This window comes from Myxine glutinosa, chromosome 7 (assembly GCF_964187855.1).
Source record: "Myxine glutinosa chromosome 7, kmMyxGlut1.1, whole genome shotgun sequence".
In the NCBI taxonomy this organism is placed as follows: Eukaryota; Metazoa; Chordata; class Myxini; order Myxiniformes; family Myxinidae; genus Myxine; species Myxine glutinosa.
This window is the reverse complement of record NC_136267.1, coordinates 58,007,715-58,024,513: the sequence shown is the minus strand read 5'-3', so window position 1 is coordinate 58,024,513 and position 16,799 is coordinate 58,007,715. Positions and strand designations below refer to the sequence as shown.

Here is a 16,799-nt window from a genome sequence, read left to right as displayed (position 1 = left end):
CCGCCCTTTGACAGGTATTGTTTTTAGTCCTGCGGGGTGTTACAGTCACCCTCCCCACTGGCGAGCCAGTGAGGGTAGGTAGCCAGTTTAGTCACCGACTGCCCGACCATGCGGCATGTAGCACTGGGTTACCAGTGGCAGTCAAGAGACTGACCTGACTTGTTAATTTGACTGACCTGAAATTTGACTTGAAATTTGAATTTGACTGACCTGACTAAATTGGAGGGAATAGTATTCGATGCATTGAATACAAATGTACAAACAGTACAAAAACAGTACAAACAAATGGATGCATCACAGCACAAAAAGAGGAATTGCGGTCGAAGGGTGATAACAGTGTCTTAGTGGGTGTCGTCAAGCTCATAAGTTGAAATGGGAAATACACTGAGGTGGCAATCTGCAATAGACATATTATCCTTTGGGGAAGAGCACAAGAAAACAGATTCAGGAAGACATTGCCTGCCATGGGCAATAAAAGAGGGACATGAAAGAATGGAAATATGCTTGGAGTTTAAACTTGAGGAGGAGAACATTACAAGGAAAGTGTTTCTGGCAGAACACATGCAATGTGTTTCTGGCAGGTGAGGGGGTGTGAGCAGCAAGAAAAGAATACCTTTTGTAATAAACTGAAAAGCCGACAACCTGTCTGCCAAGAACATACAGCAGACCCTGAGACTTAGTTTCCTGACCTGAGATTCCAATGACAAGATTCCAGGGCATCAAGGGGAGGAAGATGGGAAGCAGCAGCACCAGTTCAGTGTGAGATGCCATGTTCCATGACACTCCGGATGATGTTTTTGTACATCATTATAAGCTGAAGAAAGACTGGTCCTGAGGAAATTCTAAGGTGGCAACCGGCTTTGGACGACCGGTTGAGATATGATCTTCCAAGGACAGTTTATCGGAGGATCTTCTAAGGACAGCTGATCAATCCAGGAACTCCAGTAACTTTACCTCTCCTGGGCTGAGCACGGAAATGCATTGGGGAATTTTTTTGCTCATCCTTATGATGGGTCAAAGTGAGAACACGGATCTTTTTTGCACTAAAAACATGTTCCAGGTAGATGATTATTGGTTATAAAATAAATAATAATAACTACCTTTAGAGGCCATTTTTCCCCGCAAAGCGGGGGTTGGCCTTTTTCGGGAACCGTGGTTGTTGTTGTTTTTTGGTCCCCTTTTTGAAGCAATGTTTTACGGCCGGATGCCCTTCCTGCCGCCAACCCTTTTTGCCGCCTTTTACGACAAACAGGGAAATACCAGTGAACTGGTACTCAATTTGCCGACCTCGGAAGGATGACAGGCTGAGTCAACCCCCCTGGCGTTAATTCAGCAATCGACCGGGATTCGAACCCAGGACCCTAGGATCCTAAGCCGGCACCCTAGCCGCTAGACCAACACCAGGGATTTGGTTATGATATTCAAATTGGCATAGAGGGATGCTGCCGCAACCTGCTTGGATAAAGAGTGCAGCCATACCCTACATATAGTTTACTCATGTGAAAACTGTTTTGATGTATTTCCAGTGTTACAAAGACATGTCATTATTATTTAGTAGACGAGCACTGAGGTGGCAATGGTGGCAAAAAACTTGCACACGAAAAACGTAATTATATTGGACGGGATTGACTGAATAATTCATGGCGATGTTATTTTTTTCCTCCGTCGGTGTATGAACCAGCAAATCTGAGCCTATACACCGCCCGTGTGCACATCTTACATATATGAATGCAAACAACTTGAAAGTACGTGAATATTGATATTTGTACACATGCATTGTCCTGACCAATCTTCTCCTCCTCCTCCTCCTCTTCCCTTTGTATCAAGGAGCTATTGAATGTGGTATAATTTGGTAGTATACGTGGTGTGGTTGTGACATTTATGTCATTCAGACACAATCACGCATGCAAATTGCATTTCCAGTATTTAGGTACAGCAGGTAACCCAGTTCGAAAGATATACAGTGTCTTTAGAAAGTATTCACACCCTTGACTTTTTCACATTTTCTTGTGCAACAGACTGAATTAACAATGGGTTAAATTGAGATTTTCTTTTGGCACTGACCTACACTTAATTTTCATATTGTAGCTCCATATTGTCATATTGTCAAATATTGTGAAAGTGGAGTTTGTTTTGTGGAAATTGATCCATATTGTCAAAGTGGTTTTTTTTTCCAGAAATTTTTACAAATTAATTGAAAAGGAAAACCTGAAATGCCTTTTCTTTTCTTTTTTTTTTTCTTTTTCTTTTTTGTATACTGAATCGAGGCTCGTGATAGAGCTGACATCCACTTCACAAACAAATCAACCAGACAAACAAAATACACAAAAAGAGGGAGCGGAAGACAAGAGAATGGGAAGCACACAAACACTTGAGAGCACACAACATTTAAGAGCAGGGAGATGTGTGGGAGAGAGTGGGCTTGGGGGGAGGAGGCGTGGGAAGGGGGGTGGGAGAAGTATAAAACACAAGGACACCAAGGACTTCCAGGACAGAAGTTGGTATTTCAAAAAGTGGAATTGGGGTGAAATTATCGGGGATAGAAAAGATCAAGGTTTTGGATGGGGGAAGATTAGAGATGGTGGTGAACAGCTGTTTTAAAGACCTGGAGGGTGGAGTGGGATTGAAGAGAGTGAGGGAGTTTGTTCCAGAGGCGAGAGAAAAGAGGAATGAAGGAGTGAAGGTGAGCAGAGAGTCTTGATTTTGGCAGTTTAACCATAAGAGGGTTGCAGGCAGATCTTGTGCGACCTGTAGGAATATTTGCAGGACAGAGCCCAGAGAGAGCTGGGGGGGCAAGGCCAGAAAGGAGTCGGTAGAAGACGGAAAGACCACCAACCTGTCTGCGGTGAGTGAGTGAGAGGCCCTTGGAGTTAGCTTCATCGCGGGAGATTCCAATGATTCTGAATGCTTTGCTTTCAACAGCGTGAAGACGAGCTAGGTGTGAGGCAGGAGCACCAGCCCAGAGGGGAGAGCAGTATTCCATTGAGCTGCGGATGAAAGCCTTGTACGTGGTGAGGAGATCAGGTGTGCCAAGGAAGGACTTCGCACGACGGAGGATGCCCAGTCGGCGACTGGCTTTGGAGGCCAGATTTGAAATGTGGGTTTCCCAGGAAAGATCATGGCAGATAGTGAGACCCAAAAGTTTGAGTGACAGAACTTCTTGGAGAGGATTATTCAGAAAGTAGATGGGAGGGTTGTCCAGTCGGTCTTTTCGGAGAGACATCGTAAGAATGTGAGATTTGTCAGGATTGAAAGACATGTTCCACTTGTTTGCCCAGTCTGTGATTTTGTCCAGGTCTGCAGAGAGTGAGAAGGCTGCAGACTGCCGATCTGAGGGATGAAGAATGGCGCGACAGAGAGTAGAGTCATCAGCAAAGAGATAGAGAGGATTTTCAAGAGAGTCGGAGAGATCATTGATGAAGACCAGAAAAAGCACAGGGCCCAGAACACTGCCTTGGGGAACTCCAGCCTGAACAGGAAGAGGAGATGAGAGAAACCCATTCAGGGCCACACGTTGACTACGACTAGAGAGGAAGTCTGCCAGCCATGCGTGGAGATTTCCATGGATACCAACAGAGGAGAGTTTGGTGAGCAGAGCGGGGTGCCAGACCGTATCGAAGGCATGTGATATGTCAAGGGAGACAGCTCTAATTTCCTGTTTGGCATTGAGGACCTCCATCCTTGGAGGCCTTGAGTTACCAAGTATTCAACCCCTTTGCTATGACACTCCAAATTGAGCTCAGGTGCATCCAATTTTCTTTGATCATCCTTGAGATGTCTCAACAACTTGATTGGAGTCCACCTGTGGCCAATTAAATTCATTAGACATGATTTAGGAAAAAACACACCTTTCTATATAAGATTCCACAGTTGATACTGCATGTCAGAGCAGATACTCAACGATGAAGTCCAAGGAGTGATCCGTAGAACTACAACATAGAATTGTGAGGTGCAGATCTGGGGAAAGGTATAAAAAAAATTCTGGAGGGTTGAAACTTCCCAAGAGCACAGTGAGCTCCATCATTAGGAAATGGAAAGAACATGGAACGACTCAGGAAGGATTAGGAGGGGGAAGTGCAGGGGAAACGTCGCCATGGAGTACAAGGCGAGGGTGAGGGCCAGGTATGAGCAACTTAGCAAGGAAGCGGAAGTTTTGGAGAATGGGTGTAAGAAGTATAGATAGGTATTTAGAGAAATTGCAGACGTGTTGTGTGGAAGGACGTCAGGCAAGGGTGCATCATTGAGGGATAAACACTAGGTTTGATGGGCGGAGGAAGTAGCGAAGGCAGTTAATAAAAAGGAGGTTTCGGATAGTTACAATTAAGGATGGAGGGAGGCAGTGGATGCAGGGTTGCTGCACCTGCACAGGCAGAAGAATCGAGCAGCAAAAGGAGAGCTGTGGACAAGGTGGGGAAGGATATGGAAGATGAGGTGCACAACCAGTTGCAAGAGGATGATGGGAGGAAGATAATCTACAAATTGGCTCGTGACAGGGATGAGGACAGCAAGGACATGAAGGGGGTGGGGGGCAGTGATTAAGGATGGAGGCTGGAGGCCAGTGACAGAGAGGGGTGCAGTATTGAAGATATGGGAAGGATATTTCAAAGAGCTGTTGAACCGAGGAGGAAGCAATGACGAGCTTGAGCTACTGAGTTTTGTGGAGGGGAAAGTGGAGGTGGTGGAGACCGCAGAAGAGGAATTGCGGACGGGATTGAAGAGCATATGAAAGGGAAGGGCTCCAGATGAGGTGCACACAGAGATGATAATTGCAGTCGGAGAGGTCAAAGTCAGCTGGATGAAAAGGTTTTTGAATGTGTGTATGAGAGATGGGTCAATACTGGAGGAGTGGAGGACAGGGTTAATTGTGCCGATCTGGAAGGGGAAGAGAGGATGTTCAAGATCTGTGGAAGTAGAGGGGCGCATTACACTCCTTCGTCATGTCATCAAGGTGCTGGAGAGGATTCTGGACAAGAGGACATGGTAGAGTGTGGAGGAGATCAGGGAAGAGCAGCAGTGGTTTAGAAATGAAAGGTGAACGACAGATGTGATGTTTGTGTTGAGACAGCTGGTGGAAAAGAGTTTGGAGGTGCAAGTTAAAATGTCATTGGGATTTCAAGCCGATGCCACTGTCCCAAGAGAGATGGTGATGGCGACACTAAGATGGATAGGAGTGCCGGAAGCAGAAGTTATGTCGGTGGAAGGGATGTATAAGAGAACGAATGTAAGAGTTTTGGTTGGTTCTGGCATGGATGTCGGAAGAGTTCAAAGTGAACATCGGTTTGAGGCAGGGAAGAGCTCTCAGCCCACTCCTGTTTATCATGGTGATGGAGTTGCGAAGTTGAAAGGTAAGCATCGTAAACATGAACCTAGATATTCTGGGGAGGATATTTTATGCGGGAGATCTGGCTCTTGTGCTGGAGAGTGGGTGGGAGATGCAGGAAGTACTGGTGAAGTGGAAGAATGCATTTGAGAAACATGGGCTGAAAATGAGTATGGAGAAGACAGAGGTAATGTGGGTTGGGCAGCAGAGAAAATAAATGAATATCAGTTTGGTGGGGAAGTTGATCAGAAAAGGAAATAGGTTTGAGTATCTGGGTGGAATGGTGAACGGGGATTGTAAGTCAGAGGCAGAGGTATGGAGTGGGATTCAGGTGGGTGCGAATGCATGGAGGAGTGTGAAGGATGTAATGGCAAACAGAAAGCTTTCATGGATATTCAAAGGAAAGGTTCAGATGTCCTGTGTACCACCAGCCTACCTTTACGGTCTGGAGACCGTGGCACTGACAGAGACAACAACAGAGGCTGCCGGTTTGTGAGAATAACTGGGGCAGAAGGATTGCAGGAGTGAAGAGGGTGAATAGAAGGAGAATGAATGAACTGAAGGAGGATGTTGATATGCAGATGAGCTTGATGGGGAGATTTGTGAAATGCTGGCTGCAATGGTCTGGACATTTGGTGCAGCACACCTGGAGGTTGAAAAAAGGCACGTGAAAGACTCTTTGGAGCATGACGCAAAAGATTATTTGGTCTGATGAGACGAAAATTGAACTTTGGTCTGAATTCAAGGCGCTTTGTCTGGCGGAAATCTAGCGCAGCTAATCACCCACCTAACACCATCCCAAAGAGAAGCATTGTGGTGGCAGAACAATGCCATGGGGATGCTTTTCATCGGCAGGGATTTGGAGACTTGAGGATATAGGGAACAGTGAATGGATCCAAATACAGGAACATTATTGAGGAGAACCTGCTTCAGAGTGCAAAAGACCTGAGACTGCAACGAATATTTATGTTCTGGGGTCATGCAACCAAAGCAACACTAGAATGCCTTCAGAACAAGAATGTGAAAGTCCTTGAGTGGCCCAGCCAAAGCCCAGACGAAAATCGCATTGAGAATCTGTCGAATGACCTGAAGACCTGAAGGTTTTTTTTTTTTTGTGTGTACAAGATCGAGGCTCGTGTAAGAGCTAACATTCGTCTAAAAAAAAAAAAAGGACACATAAAACATATAATAAAGGGAGCGGGATACAAGATGGGGAGAGAGATGGAAGCATCCAAGTACAACATTTGAGAGCAGGGACATCGGGAGATCTGTGGGAGGGAAAGGGCTTGGGGGGAGGAGGCATGGGAAGGGGGTTGGAAGGGGTAGGAGAGGTATAAAACACATGGACACTACCAGGACTTCCAGGAAAGAAGTCAGAATTTTAAAAAAGTGGATCTGGGGTGAATTAACAGGGGTAGAAAAGATCAAGGTTTTGGATGGGGGAAGATGAGAGATGATGGTGAACAGCTGTTTTAAAGACCTGGAGGGAGGAGTGGGATTGAAGAGAGTGAGGGAGTTTGTCCCAGAGGCGGGAGAAATGAGGAATGAAAGAGTGAAAGTGAGCAGAGAGTCTTGATTTTGGCAGTTTCACCCGAAGAGGGTTGCTGGCTGATCTTGTGTGACCTGTAGGAATATTTGGGGGACAGCACAGACAGAGCTGGGGGAGCGAGGCTGGAGAGGAGTCGGGAGAAGACAGAAAGACCACCAATCTACCTGCGGTGAGTGAGTGAAAGGTCCTCAGAATCAGCTTCATCGCGGGAGATTCCAATGATTCTGAAAGCTTTGGTTTCAACAGCGTGAAGCTGAGCTCGGTGTGAGGCAGGAGCACCAGCCCAGAGCAGAGAGCAGTATTTCATTGAGCTGTGGATGAAAGCCTTGTATGTGGTGAGGAGCTCAGGTGTGCCAAGGAAGGACTTCGCACGACGGAGGATGCCCAGTCGGCGACTGGCGTTGGAGGCCAGCTTTAAGCCATTTTAAATCCATTTTTAATGTCGAATGTCATCATTTTTAATGTTTAAATTATAATGTTTAAAGTTTAATCCATGTTGAATTCAGGCTGTAACACAACAAAATGTGCAAAAAGACAAGGGGTGTGAATACTTTCTGAAGGCACTGTAGATGTGGATATGATGTGATGTTTTCTGTCATTATACACCAATCCATGTGTACACTCAGTTGAAGTTGAACTCAACTTCATATTCACATTCTGTGCCGACTTGTAGGAGAGGTAAACAGCCAGTTGCATGTAAAATAGTCTTGTGATGCTTATTAAATTGTTGATTTCCGAAAACAAGAACACATTCGGGAACAGCGTGCATGCCGTGGGTGCCCAGACATGTCAGAAAGGGGAGAGCGTGAAACAGGATGATTCATTGTATTTGTGCATATTTTAAAAACATAAATTAGCAAAGTCAAATTGGCAATAAACGTTGCTGCCCATGCTTCTCTCATTCTCAGGGATGCATTACATCACCCTTCACTTTTCCACGAAAAATCCCTCTGAAGCTCCGTACTACTCGTGTAGAATATGTGATGTCAAGCTTGTGCAGTCAATTATCATTGGGCACATTACAGGAAACCAGCACAGGGAAATTGCTGTGGTGAGTGTTTTTTGACATTTCTTCAAAGAGACGTGTCATTCACTGTTACCACACGGTGTCTGTTTATCCACGTGATTATTTAAATACTTGATCTTACAATGATGAAATGTACAAGTTTGCATCCTATACAAACACAGCAATGATGAAATCTTGTGCACTGTGTAATGCAAATGATGTCATCAATGAAGTCGTATCCCAAAATGTCAAGAATGCAAAGTGAGACAAAATTATGTGCACTATTGTACAGCCAGCCCTTCATGGTAAATAATCTGAAGTCAGTGTGTGCGTGCGTGCGTGTCTGTGTGTTCTCTTTCTGCCTCTGCTGAGGAAGTCGCCAGAGGCATTATGTTCTTGGGTTTTCCGTCTGTCCGTCCGTGATAGGTTTTTGTTGCTGCGATAACCTGAAAATGGCCGAATGGATTTAAATCAAACTTGGATCAAGTATGTACTATGATGCAAACATGAACTGATAGATTGGTTTGAACCAGCGCTTAACGTGCGTTTGTTGAAACTTTTTAAAATTTCGAATATTTCTCACTCAAATTTCAACATCATCGTAAGCAAATTGCTTGAACTTTCTTTATCGGTGCATTGCATGGCATAATCGTGAGCTTTTTTTTCATCAAATATTTTTTTAAATCCCAGTTTAAATCCCCTAACCCTAACCCTAACCCTAACCCTAACCCTAACCCTAACCCTAACCCTAACCCTAACCCTAACCCTAACAACAACCCTAACCCTAACCCTAACCCTAACCCTAACCCTAACCCTAACCCTAACCCTAACCCTAACAACCCTAACCCTAACCCTAACCCTAACCCTAACCCTAACCGGATGGTGACCCTAACCCTAACCGGATGTGAACGGATGGTGACCAGCCAAACATGGTACCAACTTTACTTCTAATAACTTCCTGCATATTCCTAATATCCTCTTATTCTTTGCATGAGTGCAAAGTGGAGTTCGTGTGTCGTCAGGAAATTAAAAAAATTTTGGGGATTTTTTTTTTTGTGTACAAGATTGAGGCTCGTGTAAGAGCTAGCACATTAAACGCACATTAGCACATTAAACGCACATTAGCACATAAAACACAAAAAACATAAACGGTCACATAAAACAATAAAGGGAGGGGCAGACAATATGGGGAGAAGGAAGTACACAAGCACAACAGTAGAGATCAGGGACATCGGGAGATCTGTGGAAGGGAGAGGGCTGGGGGAGGGAAGGGTTACACGGTAAAAAACAAATTGACACCACTAGGAATTTCAGGAATGAAGCCGGAGATTGAAAGAGGTGGATTTGGGGTGTATAAACGGGGGAAGAAAAGATCAAGGTTTTGGATGGGGGAAGATAACAGATGATGGTGAACTGCTGTTTTAACGACCTGGAGGGAGGAGTCGGATTGAAGAGAGTGTGGGAGTTTCTTCCAGAGGCGGGAAAAAGAAGAATAAATGAGTGAAGGTGAGCAGAGGGTCTTGATTTTGGCAGTTTCACCAGAAGAGGGTTGCTGGCAGTTCTTGTGCGTCCTGCAGGAATATTTTGGGGACACAGCACAGACACAGATTTTTTCAAAATGCCAAAAAACACATTTTGTCAAGATAGGTGCTTTTTTTTAACATGCTCTGGGCAACGAAACAAATATCGTTTTCAGTCAAAATCTACCTGAGAACGAAATCCTTCAACAAGAATGAGAGTTCAGGGTTAGATGCGTTAAGGGCGACATCTACAGATGAAGTTCGTAATCCACAGATGATCTCAAAACAGCAATAACTGACAAAATCTGTTCAACCACTGTAGCCGAAAGTGTAAGAGTAATAAACCATTTTTCCCATCGAATCCAAGTGTGCACGTGGCGTAAAGGCCAACATCCGGAGCATGTGCTGTAACCTCAATCAAATTGATGACATTAAAGATATCCATTTGAAACTTTGCATGGTGATCATGCTTCATGTGAAGCAAATGTGTAGCAAAGAACGTGTCATTTTAAATAAAAAAAAGGTTCATTAAATTGTTTGCCTGCTGTTTTTGTGGTCACTATACATGTGCGTGTGTGTATCGATATATATTGTTGCGGAGATGAGGACTGTATTTTTTTGATTGTGTGCTGTATTATTATTATTATTGTTTATTCTGTGCCCCCCTACCTCCGGAGCTGTGTTAAGGTGAAAGGGCATCCCATAATTAGTCCACAAGCATACACATCAGCCAAATAATAGAATACCCCTGTTTGATAGTTATCTCTTATTCTGTGTTTTAGAGTAAGGCTGTGTCTCCCATTAATTGAAGTACTCCATTGCACCAGTGAAAGAGAATAGATCCCCTTTCATTCCCATCCCCAAAATCTCCATTCCCTTTTACATCCCCTCTGGTGATTGCCAACCCTCGATTGCCAATTACCTCCCCTCCAATAACCGCCATTGACCACGAGGCAGGGTCGGAGAAGAAAGGCGTGTCTCCACCTCGTCATAGAGGGGAAGAGGGGCGTGCCCGCCCGTCGTCATCAAGGGCGGAGCGAGAGGGTCGCGTGACCAACCAGGGCCGAGGTGAGCACACCGATGGGCGTGTCAGGAAGGCCGGCGGCTTGATCGCTGGAGGCGCTATAAAAGGCGCGCACGCAAGAAGCAGAGAGAGAGTCGTGAGTTGGTCGTCAGTGGAGGAGTCAGTCAGTGGAGTCGGTGGTCAGCTGGTTGCGTTGGTTGCGGTGAGGAGTCGGTGGTGGTGGTCAGTTGGTTGCGTTGATTGCGGTGAGGAGTCGGTGGTAAAGAGTGAACGAGCGGACCAAGAAAGAGTTGAGGGTTTGGACCAGACGAGTCGGACAAGGCCTGGCAAAGCACGCGACGTCCACAGCAGCCACAACAGCAGCTTGGGGGCCTGAACGGCGGTTTGGAGCAGGGCCGTGAAGGAACGGCGGCTGCTCAACGCGCCGGTTGTGCTGCGGGACCCCCTTGGACCTTCCTCTCCCTCTAGCCATCCACCTCCTGCCTTTCCACCCTTCTTGTGTACGTGAGTTTGTTTTGTTTGTTCTGTCCCAGGGTTAATTAAGTCTGTATAAGCTAATAATTGCACTGTGTCTCTGATCCTTCTGTATATTATTTTATTATCTTTCCTTCTCCTTGGTTACTTTGAGCATGTAAATAGTAGGAATAAATTTAGTAGTATTTCCAACCTTTTTGTTTTCTTCTTCTTCTTCTTCCTCACATCCGTGTCGCCTTTGTCTTTTCCCTATTGAATAGCTGCGGTGCGATCCGGCCAACGTTTGGGTGGAATCGGGTTCTAATCGGGGAATAACTGTTCGGTCGCGGTTGGACCATCCGCTCGGCCCATCATACCATCTAAACCGCGATCAGTAACAATTGGTGTCTGGGAGTGAGATTCGGGGCCCGAACCAAATTTTTAAAAAACATCTAAAAAAAAAAAATTTGGTCAAAATTTGGAGCGGCCGAAATTTGTTTTGTTTTACAAAACCTGAACTTTGAAATCGCGCCATGGCTGGTCAAGGCGACGGGATGCCGGTGGGAGAGATAGAGGGGTTAGGAGTAACCCAGGATCAAATGGAGGGGAGCAATGAGGAGGCGGTTGAGGGAGTATCAGGCGCGCAAAATGGCGTCCTCGCGCACGGGGGTGTAGCGGCACCAAATTTTGCCGCACCCGTGACCGAAGCAGCACCAAATGGCGCTGCGCACGTGGTCGCGGCAGCCGAGCCGGAGATACCAGGGTACATGCGATTTTTTATGGACCAATTGATGGCAAAAATGGATGCTCATATTGAGCAAATGAGGGACGAAAGGAAGGCTAACAGTGAGCGATTGTTAAACAAATTGGGAAACCAAATTGAAGCAATAACGAACGAATTGGGAAACCAAATTGAAGCAACAACGAACGGAATGAGGGCCGATAGAGAGGCACGGGAGCAGAGGGACAGAGACCGCAAGTTGGGCGAAAGGGTCCCAAGGGTGCACGAGGAGTTAACGCGGGTCGAGAAGTGCCGGTTGAGCGAAGCGGAGGAAAGCACGGGTACAATGACGGGGGTAGAAATCGCGACATGGGGTTTGGAAAAGCCGGCGACCGATGAGGTAGAGGGAATTTTATTAAAGCCAACGGTCGTCGAGGTGAACAAAGAAATTATGGGTATAGTTGAAATTGGAGAGACCGGGGACTTAAAGTTAAAAGAGCAACAATCGGAGGAAGGAATGGAAATTGCTCAAAGTCTAAATGCACATCCTGATGCCCTACTCGCTAATCCAAATGGAAGTTTGCAGGTTTTGGTGCAGGGAGGAAGAAGAACCCCGAAGGTGAGACGTGCTGTTGTGTATTGTGCTGGGAGATTTTGTAAGAGGATGTTTAGCGACAAAAGAATTGTCGCGCGCTTGGGATCGAGGAAGCATCCGGGCGTTGGTGAAGGGTCCCGTGTGAGTGGAAATGGCACGCGTGTGAGGAAAAAGTGTGCGTCGGCGAGTGGGTGTGTTATAAAGTGTGGGAGTGAAACCGAGTGCGAGCGAGAATGCACGTCGGGGTGTACAGAGTGTGACACGAGGAGTGAGTTGGTGGTGGAGCGGGTGCGAGAATGCATGCTTGGAATGGTTGAGGGTGTGCGAGGAAGCACACCTGAGTTAGTGGTAGCGCGGGTGTGGGAGAGCCCATGTGAGCACGTTAGTGGGTGGATGCAAGAGTGCACGCCCATGGTGAGTGTTACGGAGGACGTAACGGAGGAGAGGTGTGGACCAAAGTGTGCGCATGAGTGTGCGCGAGAGGTGTGGTGTGTAACAGGGAGAGCGTTGGTGGAATGTACGGACGGCGTTGGAACGCCGGGTTTTGTGAGGGTGAAAGGGGTAGCGTATGCGTGTGAGCATGCAAGTAAAGCATCGACGGTAACCGGGTTAGCGGTTAGGGCGACGGATAGCCGATGCGAGCACTCGGGGCGCGGTGTGCTTTGTTGGGTGCGAGGCCCGGCGCGGGTCGATGCTGCGTCGCTTCTCTTCGAAGCGTCGTTGCCGATTCGGGCTTGGCCCCGCCCCGCACGGTCGAGTCCGGTCCTTGGCGGGCGAGGCGCCGGTCCGGTTCAAGGGCGAGTGGGAGGAAGCGGTACGGTGCCCCCTCGTGGGGACGGGGTTCCGACCAGGGGAGATTGAGCCATCGGGCCCGGGACCGCAAGGTGCCGCGCCGAGATGGTGCGTGGAACCTCGGTCCAACCAAACCACCTCCCTTGAACCGAAAGCCGGACGGATTCAACCTGCAGGCGACCAAACCACCCGAATTCATTGCTCGGCTTTACGAACCGAGTTTAATGATGTCACGACGCACCGAGGCTAGGATATAGTGGACTGTGATGATGGTGATAGTGATAGTGATTTGATACGAAATTTATAATAGTGGGTAGAATTGGCAGTAAATGGAAAATTTTTGATTGGCTGAAATTTGGTGTGCCAAATTGATAGTAGGACCTCCCCGATGTGGTGGGATGGCAAATCCACCATCCCTCACAACGGGTGGGGCAAATGCGCTATAGATTATGGGGTTGATGGCAGTGAAAACTAGCCCGGGTGGGTTAGGATATATCGTGTGTAGGGATCTAGCGAAGATGACATTAGGTAACGTTAAGTTTAGTTAGTGACTGATACCTGCAGTGGGGACGCAGGTAGTTTAGTGTGGATGATAATGACGTGGGAGCGCAATAGTTTAAAGGGACGACTGGGAAGCGCAAGTTTCAGAGGGGAGTAGTTAGATGAGATGATGCCGTGTGGTTGAGAATTGAACAGGTGTGATTGCACAGGTGTGCAACTGAACAGGTGTGTGGAGCAATGTATGAGGGAGTAGTGGTGATTGCGTGTTGTGTTGACCAACTGGTCCAGGAAGAGGAGGAGGGTGCAGGTGGCACCAGGGGATTGCACAGGTGTGCAACAACAGGTGTATGTGGCTGTGTGGAATAAATGGTAGTGTGGAATAAATGGAGTATTGGAATGGATGGTCGTGGAGTGAGTATGGTGGAAAGTGTGGAGTGGAGTGGGTGGTGCGAAGGTGTGAATGGGGGAAGAGTGGACCCCCATCACGGATACCCGGGGCGGGTAGAGTAAGTGTTAGGTAGAGGGTACAGGTAAATTGTGGTTGAATATTGGCATCTGTGGTGCGGGTGAAAGAATGGTCTTTGGATGGGTGCATTAGTGTTGTGGAAATGGCTGGGCGTATAGCCTGTTAGTGTGTGTAGTTGGTTGGGCGCTCCACCACTGTGAGGATGTCGGCCAGGTGAGGCCGCAGGTGGGCTCTGGGAGCTGGTAGTAGTTGTTGTGGATGGGGCCCGAGGATCCGGAGGACAGACCCGGGTAGCCCAGTGCCAGAGGGCACCAAGGGGTGACAGAGCCAGGAGAGGGCCTTCCCCAGTTAGTTAGGTTAGGGTGAGGAGCTAGGTAAGCTCGGGTGGCAACTGCAGTGGTGGAGGTGTGCAGGTGGGTAGACCTGCTGGGAGAGCTACACGTCGCAGCCCAGAAATTGTGCGAGGGCACCGGGAGATGAATCGGGGGAGTGAGACCCCAAATTGAGAAGCACCACAGTTTGGTCAATGGGAATTGGTTTTTAGAACCCATAGTGTAAGTTGGCCAATGGATTGGCAGGGAGAGACCCCGGGTAGTGTAAAGTGTGTTAATGTCATTTAGAAAGTAGTTAGGATGAAGTCTCCTCGCACCATCTGCATCCACTCACCTGAGATGAGGTAACTCCACACCATGCCATGTTTTTATTATTTTTGATGCAAATGTTTGGAATGTGAGACGCATCATGACGTGGGTGTGACATTGTGCTTGATGTTCCATCTTTTCCTCCTTATGAGGATTGATGACGAATTGGGTGATGGCAAATTTTGGATAGAGGGATTGTGGTGACGAATTTGGTATAGAGGAAATATGGGGAGACGTGACAGTAGCGACGGATTGGTAATGTGTAGATTTTTGTACATATGGGGTAAGGGCAAGGGTAGGGTAGGTGACAGGGGGGTGACGTACGGTAGGGACGAGCTTTCTCACTTCGCCCTCCGTACGCATTTCGCCTTGCATTGCCTTATTGATATGTACCCTTGTGACCTTACCCCTCGCTCATTTGTCTTTCCCCTTTTGTCTCCCACATGACCTGTGCGCCATTGGGCGCCGAGGGGAGCGTGCGTGGGTCGGCCATTGTGCGCCCGAAATTCCCAGAACCAGCTGTCTGCATCGATGCACCACATTATGGACCACATGCCTGTGGCCGAGCACCACTTATGGACCCCATGGGTTGGGGCATGGCCCCTCTGCTGGAACCGGCCATGAGGGCCCGAAATCTTGCTGGCGGACCTTGGCCACAGGGCACCGATGCCCCACAGGTGAACCACACGTAGTCGGCCCTGTGGGCCATAAATAACGAAAATAAAAAAGGACACATTGGGCACACTTTATTGCAAATAGGCCGCCAGTAAGAAAATGAAAGAATGACAACATCTGGAAGACCAAATAATAATAACCAGCAGAGGGAGCCGAAGAGCAAGAGATCACCTGCAGGGTTAGGGGTTGTTGATTTTATTTTGATTGAACACTGATGAACTATGGTGACTGCACCGATTGGTGCTTGAGGGTGCTTGTATTGGTGCGTTTTTGGGTGCTTTCATAGTGCGTCGATGCAGAGCAGACTGTCTCCCCCCCAGAAAGAACAATCACAGGTCCTGGGTTAGTTTTGTAAATAAAAGCAGAGTCATTGTAAATAATGCTCCCCACCGTCAGTGTATAGTTTGAAGACCATTCCGCAATTCGGTTAAATGTGGGCGTAAGTCTGTTAGGCAGGGTGCAATGGAGCAGCGGGACACATTTATTTATGTTTTAAAACTGTCGCACTCAGGGTCAGGTTAAAAGTAGAGGGAACTACACCTACGTGTCACACTAAATAAAAGTTGTAGGCCCGGGACGTGCCTAAGAGGAGGAGGGTGCAGTGTTGCGGAGATGAGGACTGTATTTTTTTGATTGTGTGCTGTATTATTATTATTATTGTTTATTCTGCGCCCCCCTACCTCCGGAGCTGTGTAAAGGTGAAAGGGCATCCCATAATTAGTCCACAAGCATACACATCAGCCAAATAATAGAATACCCCTGTTTGATAGTTATCTCTTATTCTGTGTTTTAGAGTAAGGCTGTGTCTCCCATTAATTGAAGTACTCCATTGCACCAGTGAAAGAGAATAGATCCCCTTTCATTCCCATCCCCAAAATCTCCATTCCCTTTTACATCCCCTCTGGTGATTGCCAACCCTCGATTGCCAATTACCTCCCCTCCAATAACCGCCATTGACCACGAGGCAGGGTCGGAGAAGAAAGGCGTGTCTCCACCTCGTCATAGAGGGGAAGAGGGGCGTGCCCGCCCGTCGTCATCAAGGGCGGAGCGAGAGGGTCGCGTGACCAACCAGGGCCGAGGTGAGCACACCGATGGGCGTGTCAGGAAGGCCGGCGGCTTGATCGCTGGAGGCGCTATAAAAGGCGCGCACGCAAGAAGCAGAGAGAGAGTCGTGAGTTGGTCGTCAGTGGAGGAGTCAGTCAGTGGAGTCGGTGGTCAGCTGGTTGCGTTGGTTGCGGTGAGGAGTCGGTGGTGGTGGTCAGTTGGTTGCGTTGGTTGCGGTGAGGAGTCGGTGGTAAAAAGTGAACGAGCGGACCAAGAAAGAGTTGAGGGTTTGGACCAGACGAGTCGGACAAGGCCTGGCAAAGCACGCGACGTCCACAGCAGCCACAACAGCAGCTTGGGGGCCTGAACGGCGGTTTGGAGCAGGGCCGTGAAGGAACGGCGGCTGCTCAACGCGCCGGTTGTGCTGCGGGACCCCCTTGGACCTTCCTCTCCCTCCAGCCATCCACCTCCTGCCTTTCCACCCTTCTTGTG

General features: G+C 47.8%; 1 protein-coding gene across 8 annotated transcripts in view; it reads left to right on the top strand.

Moving 5' to 3' along the window:
- The window catches only part of LOC144888143 (uncharacterized), a 1,118,715-nt gene that overhangs the window by 101,400 nt on the left and 1,000,516 nt on the right, over window positions 1-16,799 (top strand). For 3 of the 8 annotated variants that reach the window (XM_078781773.1, XM_078781774.1, XM_078781771.1), the window contains exon 1: window positions 7,543-7,920. The exons of 4 other annotated variants lie outside the window; for them this stretch is intronic. In XM_078781773.1, coding sequence (XP_078637899.1) covers window positions 7,759-7,920 — 162 coding nt within the window. In that variant the 5' untranslated portion in view covers window positions 7,543-7,758. Of the gene's footprint in view, window positions 1-7,542; window positions 7,921-16,799 lie in introns of those variants that run through there. One more of the 8 variants, XM_078781772.1, reaches the window with a different exon arrangement.